The sequence below is a fragment of the Amphiura filiformis genome, chromosome 5 (genome assembly GCF_039555335.1).
Source record: "Amphiura filiformis chromosome 5, Afil_fr2py, whole genome shotgun sequence".
Taxonomy (NCBI): Eukaryota; Metazoa; Echinodermata; class Ophiuroidea; order Amphilepidida; family Amphiuridae; genus Amphiura; species Amphiura filiformis.
Genome location: NC_092632.1, coordinates 64,185,343 through 64,204,993, shown reverse-complemented (window position 1 = coordinate 64,204,993; position 19,651 = coordinate 64,185,343). Strand labels below are relative to the sequence as shown.

Genomic DNA, 19,651 nt, shown 5'->3' with positions numbered 1-19,651 from the left:
GACATTATGATATGTTGCATTCAATAATATAAGCCTACGTACACTTTACTTTTACTGTCACTAATATAATTATATAAACTTTTTCATAACAATTTTATACTAGTATATATTTTGATGTAATAAATATCAGTATAATTTCGAGTTCAACTGAATGCTTTCATCATGATTAACATTAATAACATGCTTTTATTTATCAAAAATAGACTATGGCATAGTCTACTTTAATATGAGATAACAACTAAAAATATATGCATCAAATTAAAAAAAAAACCCAAAGAAACGGCGAAGTAACAAAAAGAAATCCAGTTATGGTCTGCGAAATTTTGATACCGCATGATTTTCTGAAGTTGCACTGAAAGTCACCAAGCCAGTGTAACATATATTTGACAGTTCTGTTTCTTCAAAATTTGGATAAAATTATAACGTATTTTTTCCCGCCAAAATTTTCGGTCCACCATATCTAATTACACCTACACCATTACACGTCTAAAAGATATTTAAAAAAAATAGAATTTTATTGTTCTAGATTAAAATATCTTAAGTTACGTACTTCTTTCTCAAATTTGTGATTTTATTTTTTTTAATTTTTTGATTTTGTTGTTGTTGTTGTTGTTGTTTTTTAATGGGAGAGTAATATTAAACAAGACGTTTCTCTCTAGATTAATAACATACAATTTTGCTTATTTGGAACTGTGAAGGTAACTAGTTTATGAAGGACCGACAAAATTGGGTGGAAAATTGTGTTTTTAGACCTTCTTTTTTTATAAAAAAAAAAAGAGGTAATTTTTTTCAAAATTTAGAAGTTTAATTCCTTTGTATTATTTTCATATATAAATTAATCTTTGTTACTTTAATTAAAGATAAATGAAAATAAAGTTAATAAATTTCCCACCAAAACCATCGCTAAGGTCATCCTTATTTGAAAATGCATCTTTCACAGGATCACTATGGCAACAATATTAAGTTTAGAATAAAAGTTATAAACCAGTTTAGGAAGCATTTTAACCCGGTCTTATAAGTGTGTCAGAATGCGGAAGTAAAGTGAACGTCATCGCAGTGAAAGTGTTACTGACCTGCAGAGCAACCCACGCAAAGACACAAACAAACCAAAACACACGCCCGATTTCAGCAAATGCATTGATACTGTGTAAATTCAAACGCAATCACAACAAACTTTTAAAGTTTAGTTTAGTTTAGTTTAGTTTAGGGTAACAATGTCGACAGCTTTAGGGGTAAATGATGGTGATCCTGATGAAGAAATGGAGATGGTCACTGAAGGCGAAAATGGAGTTCAAGTAATTCGGTATGTATTTTTTGAAATGTGGGATAATTTGCTAGTAGCAGTACGTATTAAAATGCATATGTTTTCATAGCTATAATTTATAGATCAGAAACCCTGGACCAAAAATCAATTTTACTATATTGTTTAATTCAATTTTTACACCACGGTGACCTTGAGCGTGTGTTTTATTCGGTTGTGTTATGTGTATAGGCATATATAGCCATAGATCGTCTATGATATGGCTCTATAGGACATGGAAAAGTCCCGGTTTTAAATTAAAGTTTGAAAAAAAATTAAAAACGTTCTCAACATGACAAATGCGACAAATGCTCTCTAAATATGTCAAATAAGTGTCGGTCCGCTAAATCCATCCTGCTAAATCCATCCCGTATAAGGCGTATTTAAATTAAAATTTAGTAGTCCCGGTATTATAATATTCCATACCATGAATACAGAAAGTCCATAAAATTATTATCATAAACGGCCATGCATTTTGATAGGGTTTGTCATTTTTGTGCTTTTAAAAAACGTAAAGGACCCATACCTAGAACCGGTCGCAAGTTGTGTGTGCACGTAAACCTCCTTTTATGCTTTTACAGGTTCATTAAACACAAAATCATTGTCGCTATCGTTTGAGTCTGTCTTAACAGGAGTTCGTGTTGTCAGGGCATTACAGGTATAATATTTATGTTGAAAATTGTTGTGTGTGTTATTGTGTTAACGAGTTTCCTCTGTAATAACTATATAATCAATACCAATTTCAGCAAACACAAAATCAAGGTCATAAAACATTCTGTATGCGAACAAATATCAACACTTTGCAATGTTGTCAAAATGTTGTTGTAAAATGTGTTTTTGTAAACATTTACAAACATTGTGTCAAAACTTAAATAAATAATGATTTGCATTTAATATTGATTAGTTGTCACCTTCACCGAATTGGAATGCTAAATTGGCCCGGGGGATCACTCACATAAATGGTCTGTACGCATGTGTGACCAAAAAAAAGATGAATGACCAAATTCCATTTTTGGACATCCTGTAGTAAACCAAACAACTAAACCAAACTCAAGGTTTTAGGCCAATAGGAAAAAGACCCTCACAGACCAGTATTTGTCTTTCACATCCCATCATTAACTTTATCAAAGAAAGGGAGTTGTTCAGACATTTGTGACAGGAAAGACAGAATAATAACAGAAGTTACCAGACAAACCTCTTTTAATATGCTGAAGGTGACAACTCACCAATATATGAACTCTCCAAATTATTAGTCACCATATTTGAACTCTCCAAATAGTCCTCAGTTCAAAGTACAAAATGCCAAATGACATTGACATAGCACACCACATCCTAACTTTACCAAACAAAACTCTTCCAATTTGCTGAAGGTGACAACTCACCATATTTGAACTCTCCAAATGATCGTCCCCACTTCAAATTACATACATACCCAATACATTAACATAAAACACCATATCCCAACTTGACCAAACATAATACTTCCAATTCTGTGATCATGGTGATGGTGACTCACCAAAATTTTAATTCTCCATATAACCGTACCCCACTTCAGAGTACAAACATCCCCAAGACATCAACATAAAACCCAAACAACAGAAGTAACAATATTCACCTGGGTCACATGTGTCACAAAATGGCCCAACCCACTTTTTTCTCGTTATATAAAAACCTCACAGTTTGTATACCACCTAGAATGACTCCTATATAGGCAACACAAAAAACATTTTTCCAATACATTAGGTAAATCATTTTACATACCCAAAAAAATATACACAAACATTTGCTTGATCCATGGAGCAAACTGTCAAAAATGAAAGAGGGTGGATGGGTGGTATTAAAGGGTAATAACCTCTATCCCATCTAGTGCCCTACATATTTGAAATTTATTCCATATTCATTATGTGATGAAGATTTAAGGGAGTAGATCCAGATTCAGGTTCCCCAAAATATTTATCTTGTCCCCCAGTTTGGCCCCCTCCCCAACTTTTAAGGCAACCGCCCCCCCCCCCAAAATATATATAAATATTTCCACTTTTTGTGACAATTTTGTGCAAAATTGGTTGATTTTGCCCCCCCCCCAAATTCACTTTTCCCCCAGATATCCCCCTCCCCCCTGGTGCCACCACTGATCACATTGCCCACCAATGGGAATACCCACATCAAATACCACCACATACCAAAATTATAAACATTTAAAAATTAAGATGGAGAACTTGCTTACATACATGTATTAATTACTAATTATAATCTATTATACAATAACATATCTTATACTTTAGTAAGTAATATCATATCAATACCATGCTGCGTTTGATGACCTCATGTAGGTGACCTTTTCATAGGCCTGTCTCATCCACTCACAGCTCATACTTTGCATTTCTACCTGGTGTTTGTTTTCAAACAGTGTTTCCATCTGATAAAACACTCATTTTTATCTCAGTTCATTATACCATGTGGAAAGTAGATCAACCTGATTTTAATTGTCAGAGCAATCATCTGTCTTCATTGCATTCCAATCTAGGTAATAACATAAGTGGTTTATTTCGTGCAAATTCAAGCAGTAAAATGGAAGCATATTCTGATGACTAGAAATGACCATCTGGTATTTAAGAGGAAGCATGGGATTCGATTTCACACTAGTCCGAGTCCTATGTGGTGACTGACCACATTGAAAAGTGTATTCTTTATAAATGGACTATTCCAGAATGATTAGCACGTAAAGACAACTATAACTTTTGAACCACTATTAAAAAGGCAGATATTAGAAATTCTGTTTTAAAAAATCACATGTCTTCTTGAGTGAGTGCCACTAGTTTCTTGAACAGCCCAATTTGTCTTCTGTTTACTGATTTGGTTATTGTATTATAATAGTTCTATAGTCTTGCATGCATAGTTCTTTAGTCACGTCAAATATCTTGCAATTTTACATACAATTTAGCAATCCCAACAAATTTTACTGAAAGTTGCAAGTGCTTGTTTCAAAATTGTACAAAATATCCCCTTTATTTAACTCGTTACTTTTGTTGGAATTTTTATAGGAAGATCAAGTTTTGATAATAAATACTATCATCTACAATGTCCTCATGTCAAATGGTGCAATTCATTAACTTCTATTTAAGAATCACAGCTTGAACTTTGACTTCAAAATGTGGGAGATGAGTTTGTATACCTAATGCATCCAAAGTTCATTCTATGAATGTACAAACGTATTAGGAAAAATGAACTTGTGCTGATAGATGAGCATGTTTGGGATCCAACTTGTAGAATCAATATTTGAACATCAGACAACAACATAAATTGTCTCAGACTAAATTGAGTATCATGTATACCAGTAAACACTAGTCTACACTTTTACTTCTACACGTAGCTTGCGTAGTATTTTTTTGCGCATCAACTGGAGTCTGCACATTCAATAATGTTTCTAAACAATGACTTATTAAATTTGTAAATTAATTTTTGCAGAGTTGACGTACCAGGCAACAGCAAGTTGAGCAAGATGAAATGGAAGAAGCTCATCATCTTATCGGTTGTTTTCCATGTCTACTTGATACTTGGTGCTGGTATATTTCATTACTTGGAGAGCGGACAAGAGGATGAAACAAGGAATAATGTCCGGCAGCTTAAGGAGGGTATTCTTGCTAATTACACCTGTCTTGATAGTGATACATTGGAGATGATAATTGATGTTGTTGTTAAGGCAGCCGGTAATGGTATAAGTCCTGCGGGCAATGTGACTAGCCCATCTAATTGGGATTTTGGCAGTGCTTTCTTCTTCTCTGGAATAACAGTCACAACTATAGGTAACTTTTTCTTTAATATATATATATTAAATTTCAAAAGAACATAATATTATTTGTAACTTTGTAAAGTTTCATTATCGATTGATTTGTTGCTGGGGTATATCGTCCATTCAATCAAGTTGAAAAATTGTTTCATATCTCAAAATGCAGTAGTATTGCAAACAGTGTGCATTTATTTTATAGCTATAGGAAGTGCAATAACTACTCTCTCCATTCAGAGTTCTGTGATGAATCAAAGGGATCCATAATTCCTTTGTTTCAATGTTTTAAGAACTTTATCCACTCAAAATAGTATGTAACTTTGATTTCTTATTTTCAATATAATTTATAAAGCCATCTACATGTAGCAAGCATTTGATTTACAAAATCTGTTATATAGCAATCATATTGGAAGTCTTTGTTCAAGTTTTTTAGAAATGAGCAGCGAAATAATGTGTTATTCAAGTACGGTATCTAGGAAAATGGTCTTTGCCATGTTTCAATGAATCTGGTGCTTAAAAATCACCAATTATCAACTAACATTAAAAAATGTTAGTTGATTTTATAGAAAAAGTTAATTTTAGACTATGGAAAAGAAAAATGGTATATTTTTAAGTAATGAGCATTTGAGCTTAAAGGGGTGTGACCTAATCGACAGCCTATCACCCACTTTCTTCATTAAAACTGAAATGTTGGCATCAGAAGGAGCTCATTTTTCTCATTATCCCAGTCAAATTTAATACCCGGATTATGTATGTTTAGTTTATAGATGGTGTGAACAAAGATGTAGTGAATTGTGGTAACCACACCTGAAGTGATGTACTATCCTATGGGGCATTGTTATACATGTTTGATTCCCATATAGCAAAACTACTGGAGCAATACAACTTACAGTGGCGGATTTAGAGGGGGGCGCACCCGGCGCGCGCCCCCTCTATTTTTTGCAGAGCGGTGCCTGACTCTGTGTATTTTTGCAGAACGGCGCCTGACTTTGTGTGGGCGCCGAGCCGTGGTGGCGGCGGTGTTGGCTCGGCGCCCTCTCTATTGAAAATTCCTGGATCCGCCCCTGACTTAAAAATTCAAAAAAGAATCAAACATGTATATTAAACAATGCCCCATAGGATAGTGCATCACTTCAGGTGGGTAACTACAATTCACCACATATTTGTACACACCATCTAAAATATTGCTTTATTGGTACATGTAGGCCTCAAATGTAAGATAAAAAACAGAACATAAAAAGATTCGACCATGCCCCTTTAACAGAGACTTTCATCTGGCCTAAATAATGTGTAGTTTGGATTTAAATTAATAGTACAAAAACCTTCTGTGGAATTTAATTTAATAACTATTAACTGGCAGTACGTTGTAACCAACACTCTTAATTTAGAAGGAAACTAATTATTTTAAGCATGGTTGTTTGAGCATGAAGAATAAGCATGTTAATCAAGTAAATCAAGTGTATTGTGCTATTCCATTTAATATCCATACCCATGTGGAAGATTTTGGAAATATCTTCCACAGGGGGACTGGGCGTATGAATTTCAGTAAATGGAATGAACACATTACCTAGCTCCATTTGAAACACACCCTCCCTCTGTGGAAGATTCATGTTGAATCTTTCAAAGAGGGTGTATAAAATTCAAATGGAGCTGCCTAATGTGTTCATTCCATCTGAAATTCATGATACTCCCTCTGTGGAAGATATTTCCAAAATCTTCCGCAGGGGTAGTGTGCATTTTAAAAGGAATGGCCCAATTGCAATTGACTTACTTGGGTCAGGTACAAATCGAACTGCAAAAGCTGCGGAAGTAATTATTAAGGTCATTTGAATAAGGAAAATAATAAGAATTTGAGATGCTTTTTCACTTATAAAATATGAATGCCTTGATCAATTTTAGCAACTGAGGTGTCATTTTAAAGCTTGCAAAATGCTTTCAAAGCAGAAATAATTAACTAAAATTGACTTCACCTGCAAAGTCCACCCTTTTGATGTCCTGCATCACATATTTCATGTTTTATGTTCTTTGATTAAGATTTGATACTGATTGAAAATACCAAGATGTGCAGGGAATTCTAAACTATCAACTCTTGGTATGCATAAAAACTCCTTCAGTCTTCCCACTCTGCACAATAAGCATGATAAACCCATGTTACAAACCCTCAGATTTTACGAACATCAGATTTTGCATAAATTATTTGAATATTTGGACTACTTTTCTAAACTTTTTAGTGTGTAAGGCCTATATAAAGGTATCCATAAAAAAACACCACACAATTTGTGATGAACAAAAAATTATATCTTCTTTGGCCCTTAAATTCGACCTCCATAGAAATGTGTCACATTTCAAAAAAATTAATGTGAAATTGATTTAATACAAAGGAACTTCATTTAAGGACACAAAACATAACATTGAAAAATTTACATAATTTGTTAGTTAGTATGCATGTTGTTGTTGTTCATTCGTTTGTTTCTATGCTTTAATGTAAATGAGCAATTGCCCAATTCAAACACCATAAAAGGTACATATGAACACAGACCACAGATGCATCTGATGTGAATAATCACAAAGAGTAATTACATTAATTTGATATTGTTGGTATTGTTGCTCAGTTGCTACCTGCACATATCATCAACACATGATCTGTAGTTGCTTGGTCTCCCCATGATCATAATGTGTATCATGGTTCCATGATACCATAATCATACAGCAATCCCCACCCATAGAGTAGATCGGTATAGCACTGTTGGCAATGACACATGTTGTACTTTTGTATCAGATTAGAAACTATCTTTAACCCTAACCCTAGAACTACCGAGCCATATTTGGTAACACTGACTACAAAGCAGTGGCGAATCCAGGGGGTGCTTTAGGGGCTGAAGCCCCCCGCACGTTGTTAAAAATCATGTAAAATCAGCCGTTTTTGGGCAATTTTAGCCATTAAGCCCCTGAGCCCCCGCAGGAACAGATCCTGGACACGCCGGTGCAAAGGGTGGTTACTGCACCCCCAATTTTCAATTATAAACATCATACTGTTATATTTAGAACCAATATATAGCTATGGGTCTCTTCTATCCAGTGATACCAAAATAAGTACAAACATTCCCCACATAATGTCGCTATGACATCATAATGTGATTGTGCCCACTGATTTAACTGTAGAAACAAATGGTGGGCCTCACCAACCCCCCCCCCTGGTCATTTTTGATGGCTGGTCCTACCCCAAGTAAGGGACCGTCCATAATTTTCACCATTTTCACTTACGTACAAAGCGTACGTAAGAGGGAGGGAGGGGGTAAAAATCCTGGGCATGTGTACGTAAGAAAAATGGCGATTTATCTGAGCAATAAAAAAAAATGAAAGTGATAAATTATGATTTTTTCCAATATTTTATTCATATAAAATTGACCTAAAATTGTACAATTTGTTTTAACAATTTCTAACAACCAACAAAACTAACTTTGAAATAATTATATGACTGTTTACTAAGTGCTGTGTGAAAATGAGAGATTTCCATGACTTCAGGGCTGAATGAGCCTAAATTGAAGGCAAAAACTGCCCTTTTCAAAAGTCACAAAGTAGGCTATGCTTGTCACAAAAGTTGATTCATGGCTTGTTACTAATGGAAAACCCCATGTGTTTGAGTGCAGTTTAAAATCCTCACCAAGTGAATATTTACTGTAATGTGTATCAATTCTTGATCATTCAGCCATGCAAATCCCCTTGGTGCAGAGTTCAGCACAGTGAGTTGTAAGATGGTCAATTCCATTCCTTGTCCCAATACGCCTTGCAGTTAACATGCATAGGCCTACTTTGTGACTTTTGGAAAGGGCACTTTTTGTCTTCAATTTAGACTCATTCAGCCCTGAAGTCATGGAAATCTCTCATTTTCACACAGCACTTAGTAAACAGTTATATAATTATTTCAAAGTTAGTTTTGTTGGTACAAAACGAAACCTTACGGTGTTATGACGACATGTTCAGAGGGGGACTTATTTCTTTTGAGGTGTTTATATGGCATCAAAGGCTCAAGTTTGGATTGTGTGCCTGCACTGTTGCGACAAAAGACATGAAACCCATAGTTTAATTGCAAGAGCATACATTAAACATGCCAAAGGGATGTCCCCCTGGTACTGGTTCCCCATATATATGATGTGATTCCGGGGGTTCTTAGTGGAAAAGAGAGTATTGGGTTTTCAGCAGATTTTGGGGTACATTGAGTCATGTAGTTTAGATTCGGGCTGCATTTTAAGCTGATATTTTAATTTATTGATGGCTCTCGTTTTCATGAAAATATGGTTTTTCACCATCTTGCAGGTTATGCGCCTACTGCCCATCTAGCGCCACCTGTAAAAAAAGTAAACATACTTTTGAGACCATTTTTGGACCATAATGTACATAAGGACCAGTGATTACACTGACAAAATTCATCGATATAGCTCTTTTCCTTCTGGGTGATGTCAAAAACTTTTGGATACCCCCTCGTATATGTAGTACTCATGGAAATCCTTCGCCATTTTATTTGTACGTAACTCGAGGGAGGGAGGGGGGTAAAAAGTTACGTACGCTTTGTACGTAAGTGAAAATGGCAAAAATTATGGATGACCCCTGAGGTACTGGGATAAAAAAAATTGTGATTACAATAAGCACAAAGGATGGATCTACGATTAGCTTAGGTCGTTTGGGTGTAAACACACGCATTTTATGATGGATAAATAATTGGGGGGTACAACCCCTCTTTGTAGTTATAGGGTTAATATGAGTCAATATAAAAATTAGGAGTAAATTGAAGAAAATACATACAGGATATACAATAAGAGTATAATTTCAATATATATTTGTTGTCTTTTTCCCACCCAGGGTACTACTACGACCAGCAGGCACTAGGATCCACAACATGCTCATCTATCAGGGCACAGTCCTTTAACCCCAATACATTTGTACATTTATTGAATGACCTTTGAAAATATGGGTACAAAAACTCATACTCTGCAACTTGAGGTTAAATTTTGCAGTATGATTGCTTAATTGAGGTTATTGAACTATGTCTTTGGGATGAGGCCGTTGTGGTTCAAAGTGAGGTAACATCAATATGTCAATAGGACAGTCTTCATATAGATAGTCTCTGTTTTTGTATAGATTTTGTTTGTTTGTGGGGGTGTTTGTGTGAATGTGTGTGTTTTTGACCTATTTAATTTTCTTTTGTCTTACTTAAAGGGCATTTTGTGATCCACAGCCTCATCCCCCCACTTTTCTCAAAAAAAGTTGAGATTTTTATACCACTGCAAACCTCTGGCCACAATGTTTATGTACCAAATATTACTTGCAGATTAATTCGTTTTGCAAAAATATTGTGAAATTTGAATTACGTTCTGGTACACCAGAACAAAATTACACCATATTGTCTATGGAGCAGACGGTATAATATTATACATAAGGCCAAAAAAAATGCGAAATGCAGTGGGTTTTTTTTTAACTTGTGTGATTTTAAAATGCGCGCAAGCTTTGAGACAAACCTTCTTTTTTTTTTGCCTAATCATGCATAATTCGCAAACGCAAAATCGGAATCAACTGAAATTTTGGAAATGAGCTTTTTTCTTGGATATCTACTGAAAAATTTCATAAAAAGAGGATGCTGATCACGAAATCCTCCTTTACTGTGTGACAAATGCTCTAGCTTTATGCTTGTGTAAAATAATCAATTCAAGAAAATACAAGTATTGATACTTATTAATGTTTCTTCCCCGCAGGATACGGTCACATAGCACCGACAACCCCGGCGGGCCAGACATTTTGCATTGTTTTTGCTCTCATTGGAATCCCAGCCTGCGGTATCATGCTGACGGCGATAGGAGAAAAGCTTAGCAACCTAACTGAAATGGCGGAGAGGCCATTTAGGACTAGACTGAAGCAAAAATGGCAGAGAGTGCTTTTTCATCTGTGTATTATTGGCGGATCTATGTTTGTGTTCTTTGTAACGATACCAGCTATAATATTTACGAAAATAGAAGATTGGGACTTTCAAATAGCCTGGTATTATTGTTTTATAACTGTATCAACCATTGGATTTGGGGATTATGTTGTCGGTAAGACAATTTGAAAATATTTTGCAATAATCATAAAAATATTTATTTGAGTTAGTACTGGCAAAATACAAGACAATGACATAATAATTGCAATAAATAAACAAATAAGTATCTTAAAATAAATATTACAGTAATATTTACCCTGTTCAATTGATATATTTCAATCTTTCAATGGTTGAAGATAGGAATCTATTTTATAAATAGATTGAAATGGATTTGGATGGACTCTATCTCTTTTTGCAGACTCATTTCAGGGATTCAAATCCGAGGAGAACCCAAGAACAGGTTCTCCTGAAGGTTCTAGCTGGATTACAACTAGGAAAACCAAAATTGGTTCTCGTAAGCTTCCAAGTCTCAGATCGCATGTTGTGTAGCCTAGTTTTGATGAGAACCAAAGGTTCTCGCAAACCCCTGTATGAGAACCTAAACAGGTTCCTGCAATTGATTGCGAATTTGAACCCCTGCATTTCATCATGCAATCAAGTGTTACTACTAACTGCAGTCACTAAAAGATTTAGAATCACTTCTATTGGTTAAAAAGATTGAAAAACAATTTTGCAAATCAATCCTTTTTGACTGAATGTTAAATCGGAATAGATTTATCCCTAACTTTAATCGCTAAATGGGATTTGTTCCTAATTGCAGTTGGCAACAGATTGAAAATTCAATATTTTTGATTAAATATCCAATGGAAAAAAAGCAAATGAAGAAAGAAATTCATTGGACAAAAATATACATACCTTATACCATGTAATCTTAGAAGGACTATATTGAATGGGGTGCAGCCTGTCACTCAGAAGACACAGTATAGTAAGAAGACCTGCTATTCAGAAAACCCTTTATTCAGAAGGCCCACTAGTCAGAATTTTCTGAGTAGCGGGCCTTCTGAATAACAGACTTTCTGAATAGTGGGCTTTTTGTTGAATTTTATGTACCACTCAGAATTTTTTTCTGACTAGCGGGCTGTATCCAACCCTAACCCTAATCCCTAACCCTAACCCTGCAAAGAGCCTGTTAATCAGAAGGCCCACTACTCAGAAAATACCCACTGCTCAGAAAATATTTTCTGAATAGCGGGCCTTCTGATTAACAGGATTTCTGATTAGTGGGTCTTCTGGTTAGCAGGTCATTTAAAGCAATAATATGTGATTTGCATAAAGAATAGATTCCTATTTAAATGTTTGTTTTCACTGATCACATTATCCCCTTTTAATTTCGAGCCAAACAAATGAGGTATAACGAAGAAAATTGCGATTTCATTCCAGTGCCTACAATGCGTGTACTACGCTCGCCGATCGCATCATGCTTGACATGAACTCTGAATAAAACCGGGTCGACCCGGTTTTAATATAAAAAGTTAAATCTTACTGTTATTAAAGCACTTCAGGCTTAGTCTTTTACGTGGTATTTTAGTACACCACTGGGCATTATAATTATGCAAAAAGTAGAAATCTGAGTAAAATTGAGGGCGTCGCTGTGAAGCAAATCGCACATTATGGCTTTAAAATGAAAATAAGTCAGCTATTCAGAATTTGACAGATTTTTTGAATAGCGGGCCTTCTGAGTAACGTGTCTTCTGAGTGACGGTGCCCCCCATTGAATGTTATCATAATGATCACTATGCATTGAAACTCAATAGGCTATACAAGATAATATACAGCCAAAAATATGCACGGTTTCAGATTTCTATAATTGACTATCAATTGCATCTCTTCGTGTTTCTCTGTCAACATGAAATGAAATCCTAAAATTGCCATTTTTGTTGTTCTTTTTCCCCCTTCTTTCAGAACAAAACCGGGATATAGACTACCCAGATGTTTATGTAGTGATGGTATACTTTTGGATCATATTTGGCTTATCATACTTAGCACTCATCATACAACAAATAGGAAAGATTTTAACCTCAACTGGAAAAGTTGTTCAAGAGAGAGTCTCAACAACTGTAACTACCGTAGCAACTGCATCCATGGCAACCGGAAGGGTTGTACACGATCGAGTTGCTAAACAATTTTCTCATATCAAAGGATCTGATGCTAATATCAGATACAGTAGTTCGGATGATGAAGGAGATCCTGATCACAAGAGAAAGAGAAGACCAAGTAAAAGATTACATTATAGAGGCAGCAAGAGGGGGTCCTATCATGGGCAGGATACTCCCGAGATTATAATCTCACCATCGGATGATAAGATGCATGGGATTTTGACTGATTATGATGAAAAGCCAGTTGTTGCACCCTCAAATGGAACCATAGACGATGGAAATAGTAAGAATGGAAATTTTACAGTGGTCGATCCAGATGATAAATTGGAAACTGAGACTGTAACATCGGAGTTGTCGGTGGCAAATGATAATGAAGTGGAATTGAAAGAGGTGACGACGTAACCCTTGCAACTTGAATGTAGGATATATAGATATTTTTTGTCACAAGCGATGTGCTTAATAAACAATTCTGCTAAAAATGAGTAAAAAGCAGATATCTTACCCTTCCCAAAATCCTTTGCAATAGGATGCATCACCTCATTACATTAAGGGCTGCGCAATAATTATGTGTACCCCGGGATGGTGAATTCTAAGTGGTCTGCCAAAATTGCTTGCCCCCCCCTTTGACCATGCCAAAAACTTTGCCCCCCCCTGTTGACATGCCAAAACCTTTGACCCTCCCCTTTCGGACGTGCCAAAAAATCTTTGCCCCACCCTTTACACACTAAGATTTCTGGGAACCAGAATTTAAAACCTTAAATTGTCTTATCATATTATGCGAGCGCAGCAAGCAGGAAATTTTGCATATTTGAATGTGTTCCTAATGATTTCCTACACCTTTTTAGGGCGTAATATAGAAACGGTGCCCAAAATATCTGTGCCACTGAAAATTTGCCCCCCCCCCCTTTCGACCTGCCAAAAATCGCTTCACCCCCCCTTTCAACCTGCCAAAAATGTTTGCTAACCCCTTTTGGCCTGCCAAAAATATTTTGCCCCCCCCCTATAATTCACCACCCTGGGGGTACACATAATTATTGCACCAGCCCTTAAATAACACTCCTATTACTTTGCATAGGTTCCCTTTTGTTTTCGTGTTGAGAATAGACTGTCTAACTATCATGTATGTCAATGTGCCCTTTGTCCCTCTAACATTTAGCGTTCTCAGAACCTTTAGCCTTTCAAAATACCAGGCCGATATCAAATTGCCATATATCTCATCAAGCATAATCATAGACCAGCATAATTGTACTTACAGGCAACTGGCCAACTGCACATGATTATGATACCTATCATTTATCCATTTCCAAATGGGTGCACAGTGAAGTTATAAATAATCATGATGGACTAATCTTAAATCTTTTAGTAATCAAAATTCAAGCTATGCCAAACTTGTACTTGTTCAGTGCCAAGGGGACTGTAACAAGCCCTCTCTGATTACAAAATCCCCCAGTTTCTCGTGCTGTGTGCTCACAGGCTGCTTCGTGGCCAGCCACTGTACATCCCGGCTTCACATGCACCCCCTCAAAGGCGTGCTGCACACTCATAGGCTGCTAGGCTGCGATGTGAGTGCAACACCTCTTGAAGGACAGGAACTAGTTCTATCCCAAACGTTCACAAATCACCTTTTTGCATGACATACCAAAATGGACCAAAACCCAAATACGGTAAACATGTGCCTTCATGATGCTTGAATTTGACATTACTTTATATATCAAAATAACATTTCAGTTTAAAGTTTGCCAACAACTGAAAATAATTAATACTAAAAAGGCAACTCAACATTATGTTTATGTGAATCTCTTTTCAAATGTGTACTTAATTTGAAGAACATGTATAATCTATTAAAGAGCTAACGTGATTGTAAATTGTTCTGTATTTGATACAAATGATATATTTCTTTCAAAAACAAGACAACTTCTTGTAAGTCTTAAACTTGTAAAATATATCAACAATATATAGAGGATGGCCAAGTTGATACTCAAATGATGATGGTGAAAGAAGCATTAAAGGAGTATTTCGTGACTCTAGCATCCTCTTTTTATGACATTTTTCAGTAGATATCCACAAAAAAAGCTCAATCCAAAAATTTCAGTTGATTGCAGGGAGTTATGCATGATTATGTGTATTACACTGCTTCATAGACAATGTGTTGTAATTTTGTTCTGGAGTACCAGAATGCAATTCAAATTATTCAAAATATTTTTGCTAAACGAATTAATCTGCAAGAAATTTTTGTACATAAACATTATGTAGTCAGATGCTTAGATAGTGGTATAAAAATCTCAACTTTTGTTAAGAAAAGTAGGGGGATGATGCTGTGGATCACGAAATGCCCTTTTAATGCTCTGCATGCAAGTTTCGAGGTATTTTCTCAAAATATCAAGAGCTATCTCAAGAATCACTGGAACAATTTTAGGCTTTGTACTCATTTGAATGCATTTTTCATGCTGATTCCAAATATGTGATTGAGCTAAATCAGTTGGAAGTCGGAAATATTGATTTTGAGATATAGCCAAACAATGGATATATTTCCTTTCATTTCCTCTTGTTTTGGAAACTATATTAATTGCTCATATCTTTTGAACTGGTTGTTCAATTTCAATTGGGAGTTTCTGCAAAATATAGCTTTGCAAATGCTTTTTAGAATCCTAGAAGAAACTTACAAGGCACATTTGAGATTTTGAGAAAAAAGTGACTTTTGCAATCTTGCATTCATAGGGAAATATAAGAAAGGGTGTTTTCTTTTACTTCTAGCAGTAAAAGGGGACTGTTTACTACACCTTAGTAACTTCTTTGGATGATAAATAGAGGTCAGTAGGAAATTTTCACCTGAATATCTAAATTTGATCAAAAATGTGCCATACGCCGTTTTTATACTGAGCCACTCAATTGAATATGACTTACTTCAGACTGATTTTGCTTGATCACACCACATATAGTCATGATAATGTACAATTCTGAAAATTTTGAAGATTTTTTAAAGAAAATTTTCAACTTGTCGTCTGCAATCAACACCTGCGTGCAGAGTTTAAATGATTTGGACAAAATATTGAGCACAAAGATACGCTAATGATTTGTCCCAATGTTCAAAATTTGATCAAGGTTTGCAGCCTTTTCTGTGGAAGTAGCCTGCAGTGGCGGTGCTACGGGGGACTAGACCCCCAGTTTACTCCCCCACCTTTGAGGCAAAAAACAGTTTGCCCCCCTCCACTTTTGAGGCAAAACCCACAAAATCACGTAAATTTCCACTTTTTGCAGCAATTTTGCCCTCCCTGAAATTCACTTTGCCCCCCCATGCCCCCCCCCCTGAAAAAATTCCTGGCACCGCCACTGGAAGTATTTGTAGGCCTAAATGTATGATGATGTTCAACATGCTAATGCTAGTTAAATATATCACAGAAACCTCACAGTAAGCCACAATCTGAGCGTTATGAATGTAGCTGATCGATTAAATCAAATAATTTTTGCAGGAAAAATATTATAGAATGCATGTGGTTTTGGGACATCTATTCTGCTCTGTATTTGAATTTGAAAACCATAATATGCCTTAAAACCAATACCTAGGCCTTAAAGACACCAAATGTGCCTTGCATACCAATGATTTACTGTCAGGCCCATAGCCAGGATTTATTTTGAGGGGTGCTGATTTTAAAAAAGTGGACTTTTTTTACCAAAATTTGGACCTTTGTTAACTGTGGGCGGATTTGGACATTTTTTGGACCAAAAAGGCATAAAAAACCTTTATTTTTTCGCTCGCTATGCTTGCAAATGGAATTTTTTTGGTCAAAAAAGGGGACTTTTTGGGCCTTTGGCATTTTTTTGGGGGAGAGGTTGTTTCACCTGGCTACAGGCCAGTTTACTGTTATGGGTACAGCACTGGTAGGGTGCAGGGTGGGTGAAATCAGTGGCATACCTATGCGAAAAAGGCATGGTTGAACTATGGTTAACCATGGTCAACCATGGTTCAACCATGGGTTTTGACCATGGTCAAACCATGGTCAACCATGCTTTGAAAAATGGCACCACGGCCAGAGACCATGGTCAACCATGGTTAACCTTTTGACCATGGTCTATCTAAAGTGACCATGGTCAACCATGGTTAAAACTTAGCATGTTTGACCATGGTTGAACCATTGTCAACCATAGTTCAACAACCAGGGTTTTGACCATGGTCAACCATGTTTTGACCATGGTCAACCATGTTTTGACCATGGTCAACCATGTTTTGACCATGGTCAACCATGTTTTTGACCATGGTCAACCATGTTTTTGACCATGGTCAACCATGTTTTTGACCATGGTCAACCATGTTTTTGAAAAATGGCACCACGGCCAGAGACCATGGTCAACCATGGTCTATCTAAAGTGACCATGGTCAACCATGGTAAAAAATTTGCATGTTTGACCATGGTTAAGAAACAATAGGAAGAAAGGGAAATTATGGGGTAAATATTTAACAGAATAAACTGCATAATCATATTATTTAGATTTATTCTGTTAAAAATCTTATTTTAACTTATCAAATTACTAGTTTTTATATTCTATGGTGTCAAATATTTATTCACAACGTTGTAAATACGCATTAAATACGATTAATAACAACAGAGGGTGCTTTTTCTCATTCACTACCCAGAGTCAACCATGGTCAGGTGAGGTGATGACCATGGCTGACAATGCTCAGCCATGCTAAAGCATGGTCGACCATGGTATACTTAAAAGTGACCATGGTCAACCATGGTCAGGTGAGGTGATGACCATGGCTGACCATGCTCAGCCATGCTAAAGCATGGTTGACCATGGTATACTTGAAGTAACCATGGTCAACCATGGTCAGGTGAGGTGATGACCATGGCTGACCATGCTCACACATGCTAAAGCATGGTTGACCATGGTATACTTGAAGTGACCATGGTCAGGTGAGGTGATGACCATGGCTGACCATGCTCACCCATGCTAAAGCATGATTGACCATGGTATACTTGAAGTGACCATGGTCAACCATGGTCAAGTGAGGTGATGAACATGGCTGACCATGCTCACCCATGATAAAGCATGGTTGACCATGGTATACTTAAAAGTGACCATGGTCAACCATGGTCAAGTGAGGTGAAGACCATGGCTGACCATGCTCGGCCATGCTAAAGCATGGTCGACCATGGTATACCATGGTGACCATGGCAACCATGGTTGACCATGGTCAAGCCACCATGGCTGATCATCGCTGACCATAGTTAACCATGGTCAACCATGTTTTGACCATGGTTGACCATGGTTGACCATGCTAGCACGGTTGACATTTCGCCTAGGCAGCGTCCTAGGTGCACGGGAGGCATGTGCCCCCATCTATCTCAAAATTTAGAAAATCCCATAGAAAAATTGCCAAAAAATGTCTCGAGCCCCCCCCCCCCCAATCATGGTTGGTGCCCCCCCAATATGATGACCCATGCTACGCCACAGGGTGAAATTAAAATCAAAATCACAAGAAAAATCCATAGACGAGTAACAAAAAATCAAAATGCCTTAAGTAAAAATTCTGAGGTACACATCTTCCTATATCATTCTGCAATGCAGTCACCGGACGGTTCCAGTTGAAATCCATACACCCACATGATCTTAATCTTCCACACAGCTAATATACCTGAACACAGGGGTGTAAATTTCAATTGGAGTTACCTGAATGGGTGACTCCATATATGAAATCTACACCCCCTGTGTGGGAGATTAAGGTTATGTCTTACATAGGAGGTGTATGGATTTCAGTAAGCCAAGAATCACCTATAAGCCCCTCACATCTGATTATGAGTTTCAATCACATAATTATTTTCAAACAACAAGGTAACTTTTTCATTATTCATTATTTTCCCAAGTTTCATTTATCAGTCAAAATGTAGAATTAAACATATCATATTTCTGTACATGTACCCCAAATTACCAAATAAAGAAAGGAGGTACACTCCAGCGAGTGAAGCCCAGGGGTGAAGTGAGTTCAGAGTAAAAAATATATAAAAATTCTAGGGTTTTTTTCACCGCAAAAGCACTTTTTAAATTTTAATGTTTGAAAATTGGCAATAATTAATTCAAATACATGCTGCCGGATAACAGGAAACGCAGAAATCGATCGCTTAGAGTATGGAACCCAAACAAATTCCCAAAACCCAACTCCTACATTGTAGATCCCCTCCCACACTAGTCCAACGAGTAGGACCTTTTTTCTTGATTACCACTTACCAGTCTATACTCAGCTCAGACTATGATCACTATCTCTCATGGCGCAAGAAAGATGAATCGCGAAAGTTCAGTGACTGCGCCGCCCGGGCAGTTAGTGGATTTTCATGGTTAATCTTTCTTGAGCGATCAGAGTCTGAGTAATAGTTGGTAACTAGGAAAAAACAGGTCCTACTGGTCAGACTATCGGTGACATCCCGCTATCTCTAAGGTCCGCTATCTCTAAGGTTCGCTATCTCTAAGGTTCGCTATCACTAATGTGTAAAGTCTATGGA

At 36.6% G+C, this 19,651-nt stretch overlaps 1 protein-coding gene across 1 annotated transcript; it reads left to right on the top strand.

Moving 5' to 3' along the window:
• The first annotated feature begins 1,190 nt into the window (after window positions 1-1,190).
• LOC140153541 (potassium channel, subfamily K, member 16-like) lies at window positions 1,191-15,810 on the top strand. The gene is made up of 4 exons (XM_072176318.1): window positions 1,191-1,303; window positions 4,766-5,103; window positions 10,835-11,170; window positions 12,958-15,810. Exons 1-4 carry the CDS (start codon window positions 1,215-1,217, stop codon window positions 13,551-13,553), a joined length of 1,359 nt encoding a protein of 452 aa, XP_072032419.1. The 5' UTR covers window positions 1,191-1,214; the 3' UTR covers window positions 13,554-15,810.
• Window positions 15,811-19,651: the final 3,841 nt, after the last annotated feature.